This window comes from Coffea eugenioides, unplaced genomic scaffold (genome assembly GCF_003713205.1).
Source record: "Coffea eugenioides isolate CCC68of unplaced genomic scaffold, Ceug_1.0 ScVebR1_121;HRSCAF=531, whole genome shotgun sequence".
Taxonomy (NCBI): domain Eukaryota; kingdom Viridiplantae; phylum Streptophyta; class Magnoliopsida; order Gentianales; family Rubiaceae; genus Coffea; species Coffea eugenioides.
This window is the reverse complement of record NW_020861607.1, coordinates 64,295-88,659: the sequence shown is the minus strand read 5'-3', so window position 1 is coordinate 88,659 and position 24,365 is coordinate 64,295. Positions and strand designations below refer to the sequence as shown.

Below are 24,365 nucleotides of genomic sequence, written 5' to 3'. Positions count from 1 at the left end.
GTAGACCCTAAGAAGGGTCCTTACACGGATCACTAAAATAAGGAAAAACATATTAACTCTTCGGTTATTACAAACAAAACCCAACTATACTAGTCATGGTGCCAAAATTTCCCCGCGTCAGCCCCTGCTAAGGAAAACAAAAGAGAAGGGGGGTAAGCTATAAGTTTAGTGACTAACCAGGGGTAAAAAAAAATGTAATTGTTACATGTCAACATTTGCACCGTGAGAGCAAAGCAAAAGCAGAAAAGTAACACCACATGGTAAGGATACGGGTGGCTCCCAGGCCAACTCATTTGTCGAGTTTAATCACTGGTTGACCCTTGAGATCCTGAGCCACACAGCTCGCTTCTCTTAAAGGATCCCACCTAGAGAGACCATGAGCCTCAACTCAAGTCACGAGCAATAAATGCTCTAAAATATATTTCAAGCAATAAATGCTCTAAAATATATTTCAAGCAATAAATGCTCTAAAATTGTAGTTCAAGCAATAAATGCTCTAATTCAAGCAATAAATGCTCCCAAATTGCGTCACAAGCAATAAATGCTCCACAAATGTTTCACAAGCAATAAATGCTCTATAACAAATCACAAAAACATATTTCACAGGTATCAATAGCAACTAATGGGGTTTAAATCGAGTGCGATAAAGTACACCCTCGCTTAAACACCCATTTTTCATAGTAAACTCATATTAGTATTGAGTTACACAGAAACCCTAATTACTCACCTAAAGAGCAAGTATAACGAGAGAAAGTACGGAAATGAATTCAAGTCGTCAGCTAGTGGGCCCCACCGGCTCCGTCTAGCCCGTCACCGCCTGTAGCATAAGGTTAAGCCATATTATCACACAAACAACTACTAAAGTGCGTAAATTAAGTAAAACGGCAAAATTGGCACATGCATGTGCGGAAACGCAAACGAAAACGTAAACGGCCGGCAACGGAAATGGCAGATTTGGCACCTAGAACCGTTTTGATCAAATTTCAGGCTACGGTTATCGGATCGAAGTGCATGAGGTACCGTTACGAAGCTAAGAAGAAAGGTTACAACTTTCATGAAGACACCTCAAGCCAGATCTCAATGGAACAAGGACAAAAATGTACAAAACAGTTCCAGCCAGTTCATTTCGGGTTACTAAACAGGCCCTGTTTGAAAGACCATAACTCACGACTCAGAGATCGGAATCAAGAAATTCCAAAGGCGTTAGAAAGCTTATTTATAAGGCTATAACTCGGGCTACACTAATCCGTTTGACCTGAAATTTTGCAAGCATATTAAGGACTTAAGAGGCTACAACTTTCATGTTTTGAGAAACTTCTAAATCAGCACGCAGCATACAGAAAAACAGAACTCAAGTTCGGATTTGTGGACTGCCCTGTTTCCAGTTTTGCAAGTTTCCTGCGTCGCAACCGCACAGTCCGTTTCTATGGTTCTCATACAAACTTTCTAGCCAAACTCATACTAAACAATACTACCTATACCAGATTCTAAAAGACCTACCAATGGTCCGAAATTCTTTCCCCAAATTACCACAAAAATTACCAAACACCAACCACAATCTAGAATCCAATTTCCCTAATTTTTTCACTCACTTCAAAAACCCTAACCAACTAAACCCTAGCCAAACTAAACTAACTTCCATTTATATTAGGGTTTCATGATCCTAATCTATACAAATTTAAGTCATGCAACCACATCAAAGGAATCATACACCATCCCCTTAATCCATAACACATCATCAACACTAATTTGCATTGGTCATACCTTAGCTTTTCAACCCCTTTCCTGGCCGGTTTTCTACTCACCATAAACCAACAATTTTGAGCTACAATTTTCACATTTTGAGCTCAATCCAACCAATATAACCACATACAATCTATCATAACAAAAATTTAAAGCATCAAAACTGGAAATTTGTATCACTTGCTGGAATTTTCTCAAACCACCATAGCAATCACCAAATCTTCCATACAAACCCACAAAAGTGATATATAAACCATCATTAACCCTTATTAGCAGCTTACCACATAAAAATCAACATTTCTACTCAATTACTACAAACTTTTACAAGAGTTCAAGGCTGTTTTACCTTCCAAAGGTTGGTTCACAAGGTTGTACTTCAAGAACCAAGTTCCTTAGCTTTCTTTTGCTCTAACTCCCAAGCTTGTTGGATTAGTTGCACACAACCAGATTTTTTTCTTGCTCTTTCTCTTATTTTCTCTTGGTTTTTCTCCCTTCTTCTCTCCCTAGAGCTGGCTGAAATTCTCCTTGTTGTTTTTGGCCTTTGTCTTGCTAAATTAGATTAATATCAAGTCACTTGGTCAAAGTCCAACCACCTTTTTTTATTAACCAATCAAAATTAAGCTTAGGAACCTCATGGAACCTTTAGGAAGTCTAAGAACTTGTGGTTAACCAAAAGTCACACTATAACCCAATTAACTTCACCATCCTACCAATTGACTCCACAATTACATACTTCACTTTGTCATTCTTACACTCTTGCCCCAAATCATTTAATTCTTTGCAATTTAGTCCATAGGTCATTAACTTAATCTAATCCAAACTAATTAATCTTACTTAGTTTCTCTACTAATCATTCCACTAACTTAATCATCTATACTTAACCATGCATTAGCATGCATAATATTTACTACTACATAAACTTATGATTAATACGTAAACTAGGGTTTTGTGTAAAAATATCAAAGGTGTAAATCCATTAGGGTTTTAATAAAATTCCAAATTAGGGTTTTTCGATTCTAAAAAGCAAAATCACATGAAAAGAATTACCATCATCCTTAGAATCAAATTTTATAGCAAAATTTTGCACTAATATTTCTTATTCAAAATTAAGGATGAATCGGGATCTCACAACCGGAGTGTGGATGAATATCATAAGGAGATGGAGATCCTGATGTTTAGGGCGGATGTGCAAGAGGATCCCGAAGCCACCATGGCTAGATTCTTGAATGGGTTAAGACCCGATATTGCTGAACGAGTGGAACTTCAACACTAAATGGAGTTGCATGAGCTTGTTGACAAGGCCATTAAGGTCGAACAACGGCTCAAGAGGAGGGGAACTACTCGACCGAATTTCAGCAATACCACCAAGGAATGATTCTCGGCCTTCACCAACTGCTCCTACACCAAAGCTGAGATTCGAGGGAGGTAAGGTGGGCAGTTCTAATGGTGGGAAACCACCCTCTTCTATTCCAAAATTTGAGGAGCTTAGGGCACAAACTAGAGCTCGTGATATTCGATGCTTCAAATGCCAAGGTAGAGGCCATATCGCTAGTCAATGCCCCAACCAAAGGACTATGATTATGCTGTAAAATGGCGAGATCGTGAGTAAAGATGAAACCGACTACGACAGCATGCCACCACTTGAAGGAGGTAGTGATGGTGAGTCGCCAAATGAAGAGGAATTTAATGCACCCGAGGGTCACTTTGGGACCGCATTGGTTGCAAGGAGAGCATTAACTACACGTGTTAAGGAGGAAGAGCTTCAACGGGAGAACATTTTCTACACCAGGTGCTTTGTCAACCAAGCACTTTGTAGTGTGATTATTGATAGTGGGAGCTGCACAAATGTAGCTAGTTCACTCATGGTGGACAACTTGAAGCTGCCTACAAGGGATCACCCGCGACCCTACAAACTCCAGTGGTTCAACAATTCTGGGGAGGTTTGAGTAACCAAACAGGTTATTATATCCTTCCAAATTCATAAATATTCTGATGATGTGTTATGTGACATAGTTCCTATGCAGGCTAGTCATATTAGACTAGGTAGGCCGTGGCAGTTTGACAGGCAGGTAACTTTTGATGACGTGACTAACAAGTATAGCTTCTTGTACAAAAGTAAGAAAGTCACCCTGGCTCCCCTTTCACAAAAACAAGTGCATGAAGACCAATTGAAATTGCAACAGAAGTATGAGAAGTATTGTGCAAAAAGAAAGAAAATGTGAGCGCTAAGGCAAAAAAAGGAGAGGAAAAAGCTATAGATAGCTCAACAAGTGAGGTAAAATCCGAGGAAAAACAAATGCTCCTGATAAAAGCCAAGAAAGTGAGGAAGTTAATGAGAGATGAGCAGCCGCTTCTTATGCTTGTTAGCAAAGAAGTAGCTCTAAATGTGCATGAACTTGATACTAACAGACCTCTTGAGGTTGTGTCTCTTTTGTAGGAGTATGCTGACATCTTTCCCGAGAACGTGCCAAGTGATTGCCACCATTTAGGGGCATTGAGCATCAGATTGATTTCGTCCCTGGAGCTTCATTGCCAAATCAAACAGCTTACAACCCGGAGGAGACTAAGGAGTTGCAAAGGCAAGTGGATGAATTGCTTGGCAAAGGATGGGCTCGTGAGAGTTTGAGTTCGTGTGCTGTCCCAATCATTTTAGTGCCCAAGAAAGATGGTACGTGGAGGATGTGTACCGACTGTAGAGCTGTAAATGCCATCACGGTAAAGTATCTCCACCCTATACCTCGCTTAGATGATATGCTTGATGAGTTACATGGGACTGTATTCTTTATCAAAATTGATCTCAAAAGTGGGTACTATCAAATTAGGATTAAAGAGGGGGATGAATGGAAAACTGCCTTCAAAACTAAGTATGGATTGTATGAATGGTTAGTGATGCCTTTTGGGCTAACTAATGCACCTAGTACTTTCATGAGATTAATGAATCATGTTCTGCGTCCATTCTTGGGAAAATTTGTGGTAGTTTACTTTTGATGATATCCTAATATATAGCAAGTCATACGATGAACACCTTGAGCATATTAGGGCGGTTATGGATGTATTTCGACGAGAGAACCTTTATGCCAATCTCAAGAAGTGCAATTTCTACACTAATGAACTTGTGTTTCTAGGGTTTGTTATAAGTGTGCAAGGAATGAAGGTGGATGATCAAAAGGTGAAAGCTATTCAAGAGTGGCCAACACCAAGGTCTGTGGGTTATGTTCGAAGTTTTCATGGACTTACGGGTTTCTATAAGAGATTCGTGAGGGACTTTAGCACCATTGCTGCACCCTTGACCGAATTGATCAAGAAGAATGAGAATTTCCGCTGGAGAGATTCTCAAGAAAAGGCTTTTACTGCTTTAAAGCACAAACTCACACACGCACCTGTACTTGTCTTACCTGATTTCTCTAAAATATTTGAGATCGATTGTGATGCTTCAGGTATTAAAGTTGGAGCTGTGTTGAACCAAGGTGGAAAGCCTATTGCCTACTTTAGTGAGAAACTCAATGGGGTTGCACTGAATTACTCAACTTATGATAAAGAGTTGTATGCCCTCATTTGAGCACTACAAGTGTGGCAGCATTACTTAAGGCCTAAGAATTCGTGATACACACTGATCATGAGTCCCTTAAGTACCTTAAGGCCCAACACAACTTGAGCAAGAAGCATGCAAATTGGATTGCATTTACGGAGTCCTTTCCATACGTTATTAAATACAAGGCTGATAAGTCCAATGTGGTCGTGAATGCACTCTCACAAAGGTACACTCTAATCACTTCTTTAGATGCTAAGTTGTTGGGATTTGAGCTAATTAAAGAGCTCTATGCACAAGATAGTGACTTCAGTGAGCTATACATTTCTTGCAAACACGCCGGGCAAGGTAAGTTCTTCATTTCTGATGGTTACTTGTTTTGTGCCAATCGGCTTTGCATCCCACATGGATCAATCCGTGAGCTTTTGGTAAGGAAATCCCATTCGGGTGGACTTATGGGACACTTTGGGGTTGATAAGACTCTTGCCATGCTGCAAGAACACTTCTACTGGCCGCACATGAGGAGAGATGTTGCACGGGTGGTGGAGCGCTGCTTAGCGTGTAAGAAAGCTAAATCTAAGGTACACCCTTATGGCTTTTACACCCCATTACCTTTTTCTAGTACACCATGGGTTGATATTTCTATGGATTTTATACTTGGTTTGCCTTGATCCAAGTATGGCCATGACTCCATCTATGTGGTAGTCGATAGATTCTCTAAAATGGCACACTTCATTGCTTGTCATAAAACGGATGATGCATCCTACATTGCTAACTTATTCTTTAAAAAGATTGTGAGATTGCATGGCGTACCTAGGACCATTGTATCTGATAGAGATGTCAAATTCCTAAGTTATTTTTGGAAGACACTCTGGTCTAAGCTAGGCACCAAATTGCTTTTCTCTACTGGTAGTCACCCTGTGACGCCCCGAAAAAAAATGAGTTTGAGAACCCGGGAAATTTTCTAATTTTCTAGGGTTTATTTTATTTAATCACCCGCCTTTTCTACATTTTCTTGATTAGAAAAATTCCCCAGATAAAGTTTATGAGCAAAAATAGTTTTAAAATGATTTTTCTAGTATCGGTTAGTTTTTGAGAAATTAAAAGCGTATGTTGGACGTGGGACCCGCTAGTGCGGTAAATGCATTATATTTTTTACAACTTGTTGGAATTTTGTATTAAGTGATATTATTTTACAAGGTGTTAAGATATTTGTAATTGGAGAGACAAAAAGATAAGTTTTAAACCTAAGGGTGACAAGTGTCACCATAAGATTAAGTCTTGGACTTTGACTTACTATTCAACCTTTTACCATTTACCATAATAACTTCAAAAATTGACCAAAATATCTTCATTTCTAAGCTTCATATGGCCGAACCTCTCTTGACAAGAAGAAGAAAAAACACTCTCCAAGTTCTTGATTTCATCTTGCTCCAAATCATCAAAACAACTACTTAATCTTACTTTTGTTCCATAAAACCTCTTCACTTAGTGTTTGTAAGGTGTTTGGTGAAGTGGTTTGAGAAGGCAAAGGAGGCGCCATCAACTTTCTTGATATTTCAAGGTTCATGTCTAGCAATCCTTTCTTTGTTCTTGATTATGCTAAATTAGAGACTTGTGATGGCTAAAGAGATGGTTTTATGGATTAAATCTTGATTTTGGTTGAATTGGTGAAGTTTTATAATTATTGGGGATTTTTCTGTTTTTATATGGATATGATTATGGGGATCATGGATCAGAGTGGCGCAGTGGAAGCGTGGACGCTTCGCTTTTGATATGTAATTTTTGGAGAATTTGATGTATATTTGAGATTTATATTGTCATATTTGAGGTTTATTCTTGTAATTCATTTGAGGATTGTAGTGAACGACTGAGTCCCGGCGAGAGCTGGGCAGGCGGCCCGACGAACCCTCTGGTTCGCCTTAGGGGAAGATGGGGTCGTCACACACCCCAAACTGATGGTCAAACTGAGATAGTGAATCGTACATTAGGTACCTTGTTGCGTGTCATCATAAAAAAGAACTTGAAATCCTGGGAAGAGTGTTTACCTCATGTTGAGTTTGCTTATAATAGAGCTGTCCATTCTACTACTGGTTTCTCTCCATTTGAATGTGTTTATGGTTTTAATCCGCTAACACCTCTTGATCTAGTGCCATTACCTAGTAATGAGCGCGCACACTTGGATGGTAAGAAATGTGCAGATTTTGTTAAGTAACTTCATGAGAAAGTCAGGGCCAACATTGAGAAGAGAACTGATCAATATGTCAAGCAAGCTAACAAAGGTCGCCAAAAGCTGACTTTCGAACTTGGCGATTGGGTGTGGTTGCACATGCGCAAGGAACGTTTTCCTGCTCAAAGGCGAAATAAACTACAACCACGGGGTGATGGACCTTTTCAAGTATTGGAGCGCATCAATGACAATGCATGTTGAACATAGAATCGCCAAGGGTAGGATTGTCATTTTATTCGTCATTATATATGAAGGTCGGCTCCTAGGAAGGAAAGCCCACATGAAGCCCCATCCGTCGAGGATTGAGGAAGTAGCTTCCTTTTCCGTTTCCTTCACTTGTTAGGGCCATACCAGCTGCACCTTTAGTTTCTTTTCCTTATTAGATTAGGTCTTGCTTGTATCCTATATAAGGAGCCATATTACATCAATAAAGGTAGTAGATATTTTATCATAAAAACTAGTGAGATAATTTTCTCTATAGCTTTCGAGCATCCCTTGAACAACTTAGAGTTATACTCTAGTGTTCTTGTTGGCTTATTAATTCAAGAATCACACTTGAGTTGTGGCGCCTTCTATACTTGCCTGAGGTTCGCTAATTCGTTTGATTACGGGTTGAGATAATATCAACAAGTTCATAGTCACGGGGATTAGAGGGGTCGTAGGGTTTCCGCTGCTACCTTCCTTAGTCATCAATCACAAGTCCAACAACCGGTCTTGGGTCATGAATCTCCTCACCAACAAGATTCGTATCACCTCTAACCCCCTGCTAAGAGAGATTTGAGTCTTTGAATAACATTACAAAGCAGCCACCAAGAAGAACCCCCTGTTGATACTAAATAATGCAAGGACTCTGAGTCCACCTCAACCAAAACTTGCGACAGTCCCTTATGAAAGCAAGCCTGCAACACATTTAATAGTGCATAAGCCTCTGCCTCTAGCACTTCAATCACTCCTAGCTCCTTATAGAAATCCAAGACAACATTCTATAATGGTCAGACACCATGCCACCACCTATTGCCTTACCATTCACCACACTAGCATTCATATTAAGTTTCAAGAAACCTAGCGGGAGAGCTAACCACTTAACAACCACTGCGGTTTTCCTGGTAGATTGTTGAATTTGAAAAAACCTTGCAAATATAGAATCCTAGTCCCTCACCAATTGAGACTGCTTCACCCTAAAAGATCTTCCCAAAAAATGAAAAACCTGCTACACCTGGGAAATTATATCTGCGGAGGACATCTTAACCCCTTCAAACCTTGCTACATTGCGACTCCGCCAAATACACCAAATGACCACTAAAGGAACTGCACAGCGAATGTGGTTGAGAGCACCATTTGGACACGACAATATCCATTGCATCAAGGCAAAACTAAAGCAAGGATAATTGACATAAGCTAGGCCAAAACCAGCATGAACGAAGCCGCACACTTGGTGAGCTAAACTCCCCTCCAAAAAGACATGTCGCCCTATTTCCCTTTGATCATAGCACTGGCACTTGGAAGGGAGATGAAAACCCCACTGTTGTAGAATATCATCCAATGGCAAACAATTGTGCAGCAATTGCCAGGCAAAAAAGTTAATCTTTAGCGGCAAGAAGGAACTCCAAATAGCTCACCAAACCACTGAAGAATTTCTTTTTATCCGAACCAATTCATAGGCTGATTTAACCTCAAAACAAGCAGAGGAAGAAACATTTCAAATTAGTATATCCTTGGCATTCTTTTGCACCTCCAATTCTAGTATAGAGGGCACAACACTCGGTGGCATCCACTACCTAAGAAACTGCATATTCCACGTTGAATTGACAAAGAAGTCCAAAACAAGAAACGGGGGAGGATTAACCATGGAACAGTACGAAATAAGAGGTTCTTTTAAAACCTATTTATCCCTCCAAAAATCTACTTTGCCCTCCCCTATTTTCTAGAAAATTTACTCTTCAACCAGCTTCTGAACCACACCAAGTCTTCTCCAAGTGTGAGATCCTTGGCCCCCATCCAACAATAAGGGATGGATACCTGTAAAATATTTTTGCTGCATGAAGCGAGCCTAGAGAGACCTATCCTCTCTCAGCCACACCCAAAATTTCATGCTAAAAGCTTCCGTTGTAGCTGTGAAGTCCTTAAAGCCAAGACCCCTTCTTCTACTGGAAAACAAAGTTGTTCCCACATACGCCAATGCGTATGTCGATCAACGCTGCCATCCCACAAAAAGCCATTCAACACACGACCTAACAATATGATCCAAGACTTGGGAGGGGCTGAGACCTGCAAGAATTAAATTGGAACAGAGGCTAAAACATGACAAAGAAGAACAATTCGCCCCCTGTGGGATAAAAACTTCGTACTCTAGCCATGAATTATAGCTTTAATCTTAACAAGCAACCCCTCAAATAGAGATTTACACAATCTACTCACATACAAGGGAGTCCCCAAATATCGAACAGAAAGCACTTCCCTCCTAAAGCCAAGCATTGACATAATTGGCTTTAACTTATGTTGAGGCAAATTCAATGAATAGATGAAGGAGCTCTTTGCAATATTCACCCTCTGCCTTGAGACTTGCTGATAATGATCCGGAAAGCATTTAATCTTCTTCAAACTATTCCTGGCTAATCTTGTAAAGATCATCATGTTATCTGCAAAAGAGAGAATCGAGCAATGGGTTCTTGAAGGATGATAAAACATTCGTTTCCCTCCATCGAACAAGTGCTGGATTCCATGCATTAGAAATTCTGCCACAACAACAAAAAGGGTAGGAGACAAAGGATCTCCTTGACGTACCCCATGAAAGGATTTGAAAAACCCCATCTGCTCTCCATTTATGAGAATCGAGAACCAATTATTAGACAGGGCCCGATACACTAAGTTAGCGAACCATTCCCCAAATCCAATGCCACATAACATCGACATGAGAAAAGCCCAGTCCAACCTGTCATAAGCCTTTTCCATAATTAATTTAAGAATTAGATTTGGTTCTTTAAGCTTCTTGCCAATGCCCATCATTAATTCCAACGCTAATAATATGTTATCTTCAATATGCCTCCCCGAGACAAACCCTGCCTGATACTCTGATATTATTTTAGGCAACACTTGATTAATCCTCAAAGCTAAGATTTTTTATAGAATCTTGGAACTGACATTACATAGACTTATCAGACGGAATTCATTCCACTTTGCTGCTCCATTTTTTTGGGGATCAATACCACCATCGTGCTCGTGAATCCCTTCGGCTGAATTCTGCCCAAGAAAAAATCCTGAACTACCGCCATAGGGTCATTTTTTATTAACTACCAACAAGTTTGATAGAATAATGCCGAGAAGCCATCCGGCCCTGCTGCACTATCTTTGTCCATATCAAACACCACCCCCTTCACTTCCTCTTCTGTGGGCATCAATTCTAACCTATTTCGTTGCTATAGAGAAATACTAGGAAGGGAGAATGACATATCATTCAGCCTCACAACTCCTGCCTCAAATCCAAATAATGAACAACTCTTGCCTCAAATCCAAATAATGAACTAAAAAACTCCATGGCCAAAAGCTTAATCTCCTGATTGGTTTGTAACCATGTTCCATCCTCCTTTTTTATTCGGGCTATGGAATTCTTATTCCGACGTTGTCAAATCACCACATGGAAATAAGAGGTATTAGCATCTCCTTCCTTCATCCATTTGACTGCAGCTTTTTGCCACCAAAACTCCTGTTCAATGGCCAACAAACGCAGATGCTCCGCCCTTGCTTCCCCCAAGCTCACACGATCTTTCTCCCTTCAGGACCGATCATAAATTTTCTGGACTCGTAGCAATTCCCTCTCCGCATGTTGGACACTATGACCAATATGACCAAAACACTCGCGATTCCATGATTTTAGTACCTTCAGCAATCTCATCAATTTTCCAAAAAAGGCCACCATCCCCTGAGCATGTATCAGCTGATTCCAACTTTCTTCTGCAATAGACATAAAAGTATGATGTCGAATCCAAAACATTAAGAAATCTAAAATAACCTTTCCCATCCAAGCCACTTGAGGATTTGACCAATAAAGGAGAATGGTCTGACCGTCCCTTAGCCAAATGAGATACGTGAACCGAACTATATGCCAAATTCCAATTCGAATTAACCACCAACCAGTCCAATCGCTGTCACGTGCGATTATTTGTCCACATAAATTCTGATCCATCAAAATCAACATCCGGAAAAGCTGCTGACCATAAAGCTACATTGAAGTCCTCTATGTCCCCTAACCTAATAGCAGTACCCCCTCTCCTCTCATGAATATCAGCGAGCACGTTAAAGTCCCCTCCAACCATCCAAGGACTGGAAATCCCCGATGAAAGGGTTTCCATGGCAGACCATAGCAACCGTCTAGCAGCTCTAGTATATTTCCCATGAACAACAGAAAAATAAATTTGCAAGGAAGAGGGTAACTTGATTTCAACATGAACCATTTGCTCCACTAAAGACACAAACTTACACACCAAACTCTGCTGCCAAAAAATCTAGAGTCGACCATCCAAAAAGGATACTCCATGATCAAAACATAGTTGTAGACACCAAATTTTAGTGTAATTTCATTTACTATTTATTTTTATTTTTATTTGTCGTGTTAGTTTTTATTTACTTTTAGTTTTTTATTTTAAGCCATTTTAGCGTAGAATTTCTCGAAAAGAAAAGTATTCACAAAATATGCTTTAGTTATTTTAGATTTAAATTCATTGTTATTTAATTAAGGAAAAAAGGAAAAGAAGAAAAGAGAAAGAAAATTAGCATTTCATTTTTATCTTTTTATGCCTAGTTCCGCTCATTTTATTCAATCTTTCTTAATTAGTTATTTTTCTTTATATTTTGTTAAATTATTATCAAAAAAAAAAAAAACCGTACATGCAGCAATATGAAGAAATATCATTTTCGGTTCATTTTTCTGGTTGGCTTGGCTCCCGACTGATCGGATGGCCCTAGGATGCCCAGCAAACCTCCACTCTCATCCTCACCTTTGAGGTGAGGGTTTGAGAGTGGGTGTTGGTATAAATAGAAAAGAAACGCAGCTTTTGAGGGGGGGGGAGAAAAGGCTGGGTGTCTGCTAGGTTTTATAGAAATGGCTATAACAGAGAGCGAGGGAGAACGGCTGACAACTGAGAAAAAATTCTGAGGGTGGCGGCTAAGAAAGTTGAGAGGAGATTTCTGAGGGCTTCGAAAAAAAAGCAGAGAGTGACGGGGGAAAAAGGGAGCAAGAGAAACTAGGGTTTTTGGGAAGATCTAGAAAGAAGGAGCGGCGGAATAAGCAAGGCAAAAGAAAGCTGGGAGAGGGATGGAGAGGAGATAGCTACGACTGATGGTTGCTGGGTAGAGAGAAAACAAGAAAGGCTAGAGAAAAGGCAACCAAAGAGAAGAGGAGAGTTCCATGGGTAGGCGAAAAGAGAAAACCGAGAAACTTAGGAGATTTCAAACTCTTACTTGAGGATTCCTCATCAAGATCGCAGCAGATTTCATTGGGTTTCTGTGGAGTTCGGTCATCCCACAAGGTAATCCTTTCTTTCATTCTCCTTCGCCTACGTATCATCTGTTTCAGTAACCAAGAGTTTTGCTACTCGATTTTTGTCTCCGCGTTATTTTTTTCTCTTTTCGGTATTTTCCTGTTCATGCGCTGTTCATTCAAATCTGGGCTTCATACTGTGGGTCCTATATTATGGTGAGTCATGAAGTTTCTTTTTGTGTAGAAGATTTTCCATGTTTTTTTTTTAGTCATAGCGAACCCAGTAGATGACAGGAATTTTTCTCGTCAGATTTGCATGTTGAATTTTATTCTTTTTTTTTTCTGATTTCTTTGCCTGGATTCTATTGGAATTAAGAGATGACAAGGAAGCTCACTAATTTCGTTGTTTTTGTAAGTTCAGTGACATGTAATTAGAATCTTGTCTTTGGGTTTCCTTGTTGAGGACTTATGAATAAAAGATGTCAGTTTGCTTCCATCCGCGAACCTGGAGAGATGTTTGCTAAGTGTGCTCAGTCTTTTGCTCGTTCTTAATTATAAAGTTGTGGTTTGGGCCTTAGATTCTTATCTTATGAATTTGTTTTGAAGTTTCGGCAGAAGGTTTAAGGCATTTTGGGTTGTGTTTTGATAAGCTGCAAAATTCGCAGCAGGACAAAAAAAAAAGCTTCGCATTTTTTTTTTTACTGTTTTCTTCCCTGCAACTGCCTACCAAAGTTTCGGCCATCCATTTTGCAGGTTGGGTTTGCACGTTTTGGGTTTTGGAGTGTTGGTTGAGAGGAATTGGATAAGGGAGGGTTAGGTTTGCAGGTTTGGGGGCTGAAATGCTTGAATCATGTTTGAATACTTGCTGAAAAAATGAATTTCAGGTTGCCAAACCATTTTTTTTACATGAATGTCTTGTCCAGCATTTTTGCATCAGTTTTTTATGTTTCTTGTTTGTTTGGATGTTCAGCCATTTTTGACGGGAGTGATTTCAAAGTTGTTGTATGCATCTGCTCTGCTGAAATTGCAGAACTTTGTACATGCAAATTAGGCTGCAGAATCGTGCTGAAGGCTTGATCAGTTGCCGAAGCCTTCAGTTGCAGCAATCTTCTTCCTTCTTTTGCTGTTTACTTTTCTTTCTACCCTTGATGATCAGCTCCATTTTCTTGTTTCAATCCTGCAATGAAGTTACATGTTTAGTTGATGATTAATAGTCAAAATCCTGGCATGTGGTGAACATATTTGAATGTTGAAATGGAAGGAAAGCCTTGGCAGAAACCCAGCAACCAGAAATGAAGGAAGCCATTCGTATGCATGCATGAAATAAATTCTGAATTTTAAACTTTGGCCCCCCAAGTCTCTCTTTGTTTCACCATGACCCAACCAATTGAATAATTTCATCAATTTGATCCTTCGCAGCTTTGATTTTTGCAACTTCATTGCTTGTTTGCTTTAATTAATTACCATATTTTGTTTAATTGCATTTAATTCGTGATTTTAAGAGCTTTATGACCAAGTGAGCTTGTGTTTTGTATATTTTCTTTAACGTTCTTAATTAAATTGGTACCCTGACCATTTTATTGTTTTGGAGGGTAAATTAGTAATTTCACTTCGTTAGGGTATCGATTCAAGGGAGGTACACTCTATCCCTTATTTTGACCTTATTTGACCCTATGTGATCCAACGTGCTAAGTGAGAATTGCATGTCTACTTTGCTTTCCTTGTTTTTCCTTAATTCCTTTCATTTATTTCATTTACTTTTGCTTTTATTAAGTCATTCTTTTATTTATTTATAGGGTATGTGTATACCTCTTGGCTTGTAATAGATAGGGCTTGGAGAGCATTTTTATTCACTTTTCTTCTTCCCCATTTGTTTTAGTTAGCAAATGTAATAGGTTCATTGGCTTGATTGCTTGCTTTTGTTGCTACGTGTTAATTTGCTTTATTAGGTTCTTGCATTTAGTCGAGCATGCTAAGTGTTATGTGCTACGTGTTTATACGTGCTTTGCATGTCTACTTGCTTTTATTTATATTTGCTTATATAGATGAATGTACGTCACCGTGGCTAGTCCAACGCTAGTCATGGTCTTCCCCCTCGAACTCTCGCAAGTCCAATGCTTGTGAAAAAGCGTTAGTGAAGGGCTAGTCCAATGCTAGACCCATTAGGGCCGTCCCCGCGCTGGTACATACTTGCATGTTTCACTACATTTCATACATTTTTCTTAGTTTTTTAGCATTTGGCATGCTTCTCCAATCCTTTCCCCTTCATCTTAGGTTTTTGCATCCTCATGCTAGTTATAGGGTACATTTGCTTGAGAGTCCCCTTTCGGTAAGGGAAACGACGAGTGTGGCTACAAAATAGCCTTAGCACGCTAGTTCTTCCTTCTAATCAAAGGGAAAATTAAAATCGTGAAGTTAGGAGTCATTCCCGTACCCGACTTGATGCATTCCTCTAGGTTCATACACTCTCATTTTTATCATATCACTTCCTCACTTTCTTTATCCACATTCTCTCACTACTTATATTTTTCTCAATCCACATGCCATGTTCGCACATTTTTCTTCTTTTCCTATCACTTATTTATTTTTCTACCTCACAAATTGCACCCAATTGCACTTATATTTACTACCATTATACAATATTTTTATCCACTTGCACACATACACCTTCATTTTTCTCAATTGGCACACTTGCACTTTTCTTACATTTGCACACTTACACTCATACTTGAGTCTTCATTTGCATTACCCGTGATCTCTATGAGAGTTTTCCTTATTGGCCATCACAACTCATGTGGTTGGGACCAAAATCCTCATAAGAGACATTTTAGATTTAGGATTGCATTTTTTTCGCATCCATTAGTCATATCCAACATGCAACACATACTTTGGGTAGAGGAATTAGGAAAAGGAGGGCTAAGTCACGCAACTAGCCTTGGCTAGGGTAAGGGAGTGCCTTAGGCTTTGCCTTTGCCTTCTCCCTTATCAAATGTGACCCCCGATCCCTTTCTTTGGTTACGTAGACCTAAAAATTCTTTAAAAAGGGTTTGTTCGCTTTTCTATTCCAAAAATCACTTTTTTTTGGGTGACTTGGTACACCCTAACCCTATACCAAGTGGCGACTCCATTTTCCATTCAAAAAACCCTTTTTTAAACTATACCTGGGTCAAATCGTCGCATTTTCAAGTCCCATTTAGACCCGTACTCTTTATTCATTTTTCAAAACAACAAATTCACCTTTCAGACTATTAATTTATTTTTCTTAAAAATGGGGCGCGACAGTTGGCGACTCCACTGGGGACTTCCTAAGTAGGTCCAAGCATTTGATTTAGCTATTCTTTTCCTTTTTTCTACCCTTTTTATGTATAGCATTTGGATATTAGGGTTGCATTTTCTATTTTAGGACTTTTTGCCTCGCGCGCGTATCAAACTATTCCCTCACTCACATATGTATGATTGGTTGTTTGGATGTATGTTGTACTTGTTTTATCTCGCGCTTTGCATTGCATTTAGGGGGGGTGTGTGTCGCCTTTAGAGTCTCGCGTTGGTTCTCAACCCCTTCCCTCAAAATAGGGAACACTTCATACGTGCATGTTTATTTACTGTTATCCCATTTTATTTTATTTTCGTGGGCTCTTTCCCACACCGCCTTGTAGGACTAGGAATGGTTTCTCTAGGTATGTGGATGGTGTGCTCTGCGCCCATAGCAGTACCTAGGGGATCGCTCGAGCCACCGACCGAGGGTCTTGGGATTGATGACCCATTCCCTTAGGTCTGAAGGCTTGGGGACCTTTTTAAACCTTATCGAGTCTAGTTGCATTAGTGAACCCCAGCCTCATGCATCCATGTTAGAGTTTTCCTAGGTTAGAGTCAGCCTCACCCTTTTTAAGCACATTAGGCACGAGGGAAGGGGTTCCACCCCTTTTACTTGCTTTTATTGTATTTCTTTTCTTAATTGCTCCCAATATGTTATGTGTACTATCAATTGCACTAACCATTTCGTTTGTTTTTTTTGCTTGCATTCATGTGCCTTAGCAATAAGAGGCCTCTTTGGCACTCTTTTAGTGACTTACCCACTAGATAACTCACATGTTTAAATTTCAGTCATTACACTTAATTTTCAATAAGTACATTTCATTTTTAGACCTTTTCCCCCCCGATGCATTATTTATGTCCTTTAGGCCATATTTGTCACATATTTACATCGCTTTAATAAATGGCATCATGCATTAAACCTTAGAAGGAACGCCATTTAGGCAATTCCATGTTAGGGATAAGCCAACCCTATAATCCCATGGGTATTTAACCCTATTTTTGGGATCTGCACGTTTACCCTTTTTGCAAAATAACCTAAGGGGTAAAATCCCAAGGTAACGGTATCTAAGTGAATTCCCCATCCAGATGAAGCAGTGTCGAATGCTCAACCAAGTCCCCCGAGAGCTGAATCAGTGGAAGAATAACCTATCTTATGAGATTGGGGGGCTATTCCAATACGTGGGGCATCTACCAAGCCTTATAACGGTGTTCACGTGGAACCATTTCGGTCAGCTTCACCTTATAACTCCAATAATTTCTCCGGTTTGTCTGGCTATCGCCTTATTCCTCCAGTGGTAATACTCGAGTATACCGAAACAGTGGCCCAGGGTTCCAACCTACCCGACCGAGCCCAATCCTAGCTCGAGCAGGTTAGCAACCAAGGGTAGGGCCCAGTTCAGCTAAGAGGTTACAACATGCACAAGTAATCAAATACACTGGTAAACGGTAGAAATTTGTTATTTTAGTAGGTCGAGTGTGATATAGTACGCACTCGCCTTAAAACGGTGAAAAATTACATAGGAGCAATTATAGAGAACACTTAACACTTAAACACACGAGAAATATGAAGTAAACATATAGCAAAACTATTCAAGTCACACACATGCAAAGAACACTCACCAAATCAAAAGTAAGTGAGTAAATAAGTCCTTTAGTGTTCTGCTCTGAGGTTTCCTTCAATATCCTCTTGAGCGCCTGAAGAAATAGTGATCAATTATCACTCACATATACTCACAATCACTTAACATACAAGGAAGGAAATGTGTGAGGACCCAAAAATTTTCTTATTTTTATCTTATTTTACTGGTTTATCTAATTATTTATTCACCTGTTTTCTCCGAATAATTTATTTCAACCATTTTAAATTTATTTACATGGAACAAGGCCTCACTTATATTTTAAAAACGTCCCGTTAACAATTTAATTTTTCACAGGCTCGTTTAGCGAGAAATAGCGAGTATACGTTTTTCGAGACAATATTCGATCCGAGAGTGCAATAATCTTGGAGAATTAAGAATGATCAATAGTAGACTACGAAAAGTTAATTGAGAGATTAGAGGTAAGTGAGTTCAAATTTTCGCTTTAGCGCGCGCGAATCTGAAGTTCGCGTATTTCGCATTGAAATGACTAAGTAGAGATTTAAGAAATTTATACTAGACTACTAAGAGTGAATAATTATAGTGTTAAAGGAATTACATTTGAGGATTAGTGCACAAGTGCAACAAACAAGAGAGAAAAGTGGTAGTTCGGGACATTATTCGCGCACTATTCCTAGTTGACTTTTGTACAACTTTTGGCCACAAATTTTTAAAGCTTCCAAGAGAAGCTTCACTGAATACAAAACCCTCTTTGTTCTCTCTCTTGGAGCCGGCCGAAAATAGCAAAGGAAGAGGAGGAGGAAAGCTCCTTCATCTTGCACCATATTTGCTTCCATTTCTCTCACAAATCACCATCCAACTTCCATACTTCTCGGAGATTAACTTTAGCTTGGTGGAAGACATCATCTAGTGGAAATTCTTGGAGGTTTTTGTGGTGAAAATTCTAGTTTCTTCAAGAACTAAGGAGGTAACTGTGACAGCTCCACCTCCCTCTAAGGCGTACCAAAGGGGTTAGCGGACCGCCTGCCCAGCTCTCGCCAGGACTACAGAGACGGTTACACAAATCAAAACGTTTCAGAATATATTGGCGCGCTTAAACAATTCAACAACCATGAAAAGGAAAACGAAAATCGAAAGCCGAAGATGAACAGTGACTGCCACGTCACAATCCGATCGGGACCCAGTTCAATACAAGTAACTTCAGATAATTCTTGAAATGGACATATACAAACCAAACATTGCACATGAACATGAGTACACACTTTTATAAACCACCTTCATATTTTTACAAGTCAAAAGGGAACATTTGCATCAAAGTACAATTAGGGTTTCCAACCATCGAGGATGTGACAGCCCCACCTTACCCTAAGGCGAACCAAAGGGTTCGGCGGACCGCCTGCCCAGCTCTCGCCAGGACTACGGAGTCGAAACACACAAATCCGATATTATGCGAGATAGGACCCAAAAGAATTGAATGATTGAATACCGCCAAGCTTAACAGTAACTTACCAAAATCACATGGAAAAAAAACATTTTCATATATACATGTCGCTAGATTTACAATTCAGATGAAACCAGTGAAACGAAGTACATTTAGAGTTTGCTTCCCCTCGAGGAGCTATACAAAAGAACAAAAGATTATCTAACTAGCTCAACTCGCTTTTCAAAATCATGATTTCCAAAAGAGGTTCCTGTAAGGAAAACAAAAGGAACAGAAAGGGGTGAGCTTGCGCTCAATGAGGTACCAGACATATAGCAGAAAAATCATGGCATTTCACATTTAACAAATCAGATACCCATGCTAGATGTAAAGTACAGTAACTAATGATTCACATAGGAAGGATACAGGTGGCTCTCAGGAGCCAAATTCCCATTTGCGTCACCGAAGCTTGATCGAAGTTGACACTCCGCCAACGTATATAGAACCAACGTCCGTAGACCCCTCTTTACACCGAATCCCGTTCACCAAACACCCCTTTACCGGGCCCGCTCACCGCAAACGAACAGAAATGGTAATACTCGAGTATACCCGGAATCAAGGGTCTCAATACCCAAAATCCCCGAACAGACTACCGTGGTTCGTTATCTAATCGTCCAGGCCCTTGCCGGCCCGACTCGAATAACTTAGCCACAGGATTGAGCTCATAGGTCATAGAAATCCGAACAGATGCAGACACAGATAACAGATTCAAATTTTGCATGGTAAATTGGCATATGAACAGACAAGAGAACGAGTGTGATAAAGTACACCCTCGTCTCAAACAAATTAAACAGATTGCAGAGCAGAAATCAAGTTAAACAGCAATGGAGGGGAGTGGTACACTCACCGGTTCAAGTACAGATACCTCAAAAGTTTTCACTTCGGATTGGCTTTAATTGCCAAGAAACCCTAAAATAATCAAAGTAAACCAATTGAAGGTTTCATATCCAAATCGAGCAAACGGAATGCACAAGTGAGGCTCGACTACACGTCGTATGCCTTGCCAAATAAATACTAATGCAAGGGTGCAAAAACATGATTTTCTTGGAAACAAAAAGGTAACATGAAGACTTAGGCGCAAACAACCCAAAAGCCTTTCATTTCTACAAAAAGGCAAATCCAACTTAAAGGAACCAAACGGCCTAGAAAATCGGGCAGCACTTCCCCTAAATTTCTTACTTTTCCAGCCCTTAAGGCTTCACTATTACCTCAAATCAGTCCCAACATCTCACACAAAATTCATCTCATTACCCAAAAGCCGTTCACTAGGCTCAAAGTAGTACAAGTACAAAAGTTAGCTAGGAAATGACCGGAATGAAAACAATCCCTAAAACATGCAAACAAATACAAGGAGACTCGATAACGAGTCATAAACCAATGCCAAATATGACCCCAATAGGGTTCCATAAACATATACAAACATTAAAGAAACCAGAAAATTCGAACATGCAATTAACTTTGGCCCTGAAAAAAAAATAGGTTTTGACTTTACTTTGCGGTAATAGCACCAAATGCACTACGATTATCGGATGAGGGTGCAAGACCCACCATTTCGAAGCTAAAAGACAGGGCTACAACTTCACAGAAGGTCACTCAACCCATTTTTGAGTGCAAACAGGTCAAAAATGCAAGATACTTCATCAACAACGTAAAACAGATTCACCAAAACGTATTCTAGCGGAAACATCATAACTCAGGCTCTACAAGTCCAAATCCAGAAATTCCAAAACCAGTTGAAAGCTAAGAAACAGGGATAAATTTCATCAGAAGGCCTCAACAACCAATTCGGAAGCAATTCCAGCCAAAACAACCAATTACAGTCGCAAATCCCAATTTCGGGTAGACCAGAACAGCAATAGTAATTTCGATTTTTCTCATTCTACACTACTCCGATTGACCTGAAATTTTGTAGGCACCTCTAAAATGTCATTACCTACAACTTTAATGTTTTGAGCTAAGGCCAATTCGGCCTCTATCTAGGACCTAAAATTTCGGACAGAATGAAGAACCAAGAACCCTAATTTTCCAGATTTCTTCCAAAACAGAAATTAATTGCAATCTTCCACTTTTTCCACCTTCTAGCATCATTAAACATCATTTCCAATCATCATACATAGCCACACAATCATGCTTATATAAAACAGAAAAATCCCCAAAAATAATAAAACTTCATCAATTCAACCAAAAATCACAATATAATCCATAAAGTGGCACCTTATACTACCACTAAGCATGATTTAAGCACCAATTAAAGGAGGAGGGTGGTTCTTCACAACTTACCTTAAGAACAAGAGAGAGAGAGCTATTGGTCACCTTAACTTTCCAAAAAACTTCACACAACAACTCACCAACACTTCCTTAAGTGATTTTATGGAACAAAAACAAGTTTAGATGGTTGAATTCTTGAATTTGAGCAAGAGAGAATCAAGAAGTTGAAGAGGTTTCCTTTCTTCCTTTCCTAGAGAGAAATTCGGCCAAGCTTGAAGAAAAATGGAAGATATTTGGTCAATTTTTGGTTTTATTTAGTAATTGGTAAAAGGTTGAATAGTAAGTCAAAACAAGATTTAATCATATGGTGACACATGTCCCTCTCATTAATTCATGCCTAACTTGTTTTTATCTTTCTCACACCTATGCACTTGGTACCTCTAAATATCTCATAACACCCGGTAAATTAATTCCAGTATCCAAAACTTAATCTAGTTGGCCGAAATTTTCCGAACTTTTCGCACTAGTGGGTCCCACGTCCAATATACGCTCTTAATTTCTCAAAACCTATTCGATACTAGAAAAATCATCTAAAAACTATATTTACTCATAAAAATTATCTAGAAAATTTTTCGGATACAGAAAGTGCAGAAAACAAGCCATTGAAAACAAGAAAACCGAGAAATATAATAAAACCTAGAAAATGAAAAAATTACGGGTTCTCACAGAGGAGCTATACAAAATCTCTAAACTAGCTCAACTCATGCTTCAAAATCACAGTTCCAAAAAGTGGTTCCCTGTAAGGAAAACAAGGATAACGGGATGGGGTGAGCTAAAAGCTCAATGAGGTACCAAAAGTATAAACGGTAGGAACAGTAGAACTCATGAAAATCACTTTTAAGGCACATATTCACATCAAATACAAGAGATGAAAGAACACCACAATGTAAAGGATACAGGTGGCTCTCAAGAGCCAAATCCCCGTTGCAATACTTGATCCAGCCTCGTTGACACTCTGTCAACGTTCAAATGAAGGAACCAGTCCCGTAGAACACCACTTTAACACCAAAATTCCGTTCACCAAACATACCCCTTATCGGGCCCGAACGCCAAACAAGAATAGGAATGGTAATACTCGAGTATACCGGAATCAAGAGTCTCAATACTCAAAGATTCCATAAGAACAAGCACCCATGGATTGTCAATTTCCTCGACCAAGCCCTTGCATGGCTCGATTTAATTAACTCCCCATGAGGTTGAGCTCAAGTTTAACCGGAAAGTCGCTGGACTCACTTCCAAACGACATCATAACAAGTGCAAGTAACAGGGTCAAGTTCATAACAGGTACAAGTAATAGATTTCAGTTTATACAGGACAGGAAAGAGAATGAGTGTGATAAAGTACACCCTCGTTCATTCAAAAGAACAGAGTTCACAGTTATCCATGTCACAAATTTCAAGTATAGAGAAACCAATTAAACAACAATCCAGGGGACTGGTACACTCACCTATTAAGGCGAAATAACGTCCAGACTATCTTTCCGGGTAACACTCTCAATCACCGATGAACCCTAAGGTTAATCAAGAGAATCTATTACAGTTCCTCCAGCAAAAGTTAGGTGAATCAAAGACAATTCAAATACTACTAGTACAAAGTATAAATATGATTTTGAAAGTGAAAAGAGTACATTTAAACCAAAGGATATGAGTAAAATATTTGGAAAACTTATGCTCGCTCGTAAAACTTTGAAATATCCATTTGAGTCGAAGAAATGAAGAAAACGTATTTCTATTAGTCGTAAATTTCAATTTTTTCCAAGTGTACAAGTTTCGGCCAGATTCGACCTTATATACCTCGATAAAAGAGGACGCAAATATCCTAGATGGTTCATATGGTATTTGCTCTCAAATCGTTACCTAATTCTCGAGTGTAAATTTGGGCAGCACGCCCTTTGTATTTACCTATTTTTAAGCCACTTATAGCTTCATTAATTTCCTCAATCAATTCCAAAGTCATACACAATATAAATTCATCACAACAGCCGTTCAATAGGCTCAAAGTCATCCAAGTACAAGATTTAGCTAGGAAAATGACCGGAAATAAGCTTTAAGCGAAGGAACCAAAAAGGCAGATTCACCGCTACTTAGCGTATCCGACATAACCGAAACTACACTTATTGGATTGAAGTGAAAGTTATACCGTTTCGAAGCTAAGACAGAGGGCTATAACTTTGATGAAGACTACTTAGTCCAGTTCTCATGCTAACTAGGTCAACGTTACCTAAACAACCCCAGATTTTCCAGTTCGAAAATCACTGTGAAATTCATCTAGCAGTCCTGATTCATTCAATCATATCTCAGCACACACAACTCCGATTCAGGTAATTTCAAAGCCATTTGAAAGATAAGATACAAGGATATAATTCTTAAGAAGAAATTGACAACCAATTCGGTAATATTCCTGGTCAAACTAACCACTTACAGAAGCTGATTATCAGTTTCGGACAAAAACAGGGCAGCAGGAGTATTTCGGTCTTTTCACAGGCTACGGAGGTCGGATTGGGCTGAAATTTTGTAGAAAACTATAAAACATCATTTTCTACAACCTTCATTTTTAACCTAAGCCTGATTCGGCCTCTAACATGCTCTAATAAAACCGGACAGAACAGGAAAAATTGGAACCCTAAGCTGAAATTTCCGCACAAAAACCGAAATTTTCCGCAAATAGCTACAATTAACACTCCATAAGTTCATTCTAAACCATACCAAGCCATCATCCATGGCCAA

General features: G+C 39.3%; 1 protein-coding gene across 1 annotated transcript; it reads left to right on the top strand.

Moving 5' to 3' along the window:
- The first annotated feature begins 3,374 nt into the window (after positions 1-3,374).
- Positions 3,375-5,302, top strand: LOC113755129. Its single transcript, XM_027299200.1, has 5 exons — positions 3,375-3,683; positions 3,768-3,812; positions 3,953-4,162; positions 4,249-4,550; positions 4,750-5,302. The coding sequence occupies exons 1-5, from the start codon at positions 3,375-3,377 to the stop codon at positions 5,300-5,302; spliced, it is 1,419 nt and encodes a 472-aa protein (XP_027155001.1).
- Positions 5,303-24,365: the final 19,063 nt, after the last annotated feature.

Bases quoted from the DNA above. Each gene is read 5' to 3' on its own strand.
- LOC113755129 (XM_027299200.1), top strand. From the start codon at position 3,375: ATGCCACCACTTGAAGGAGGTAGTGATGGTGAGTCGCCAAATGAAGAG. The intron at 3,684-3,767 runs GTTTGAGTAACC...GTTCCTATGCAG, and splicing joins GGTTCAACAATTCTGGGGAG to GCTAGTCATATTAGACTAGG. The intron at 4,163-4,248 runs GTTGTGTCTCTT...ATTGAGCATCAG, and splicing joins ATACTAACAGACCTCTTGAG to ATTGATTTCGTCCCTGGAGC.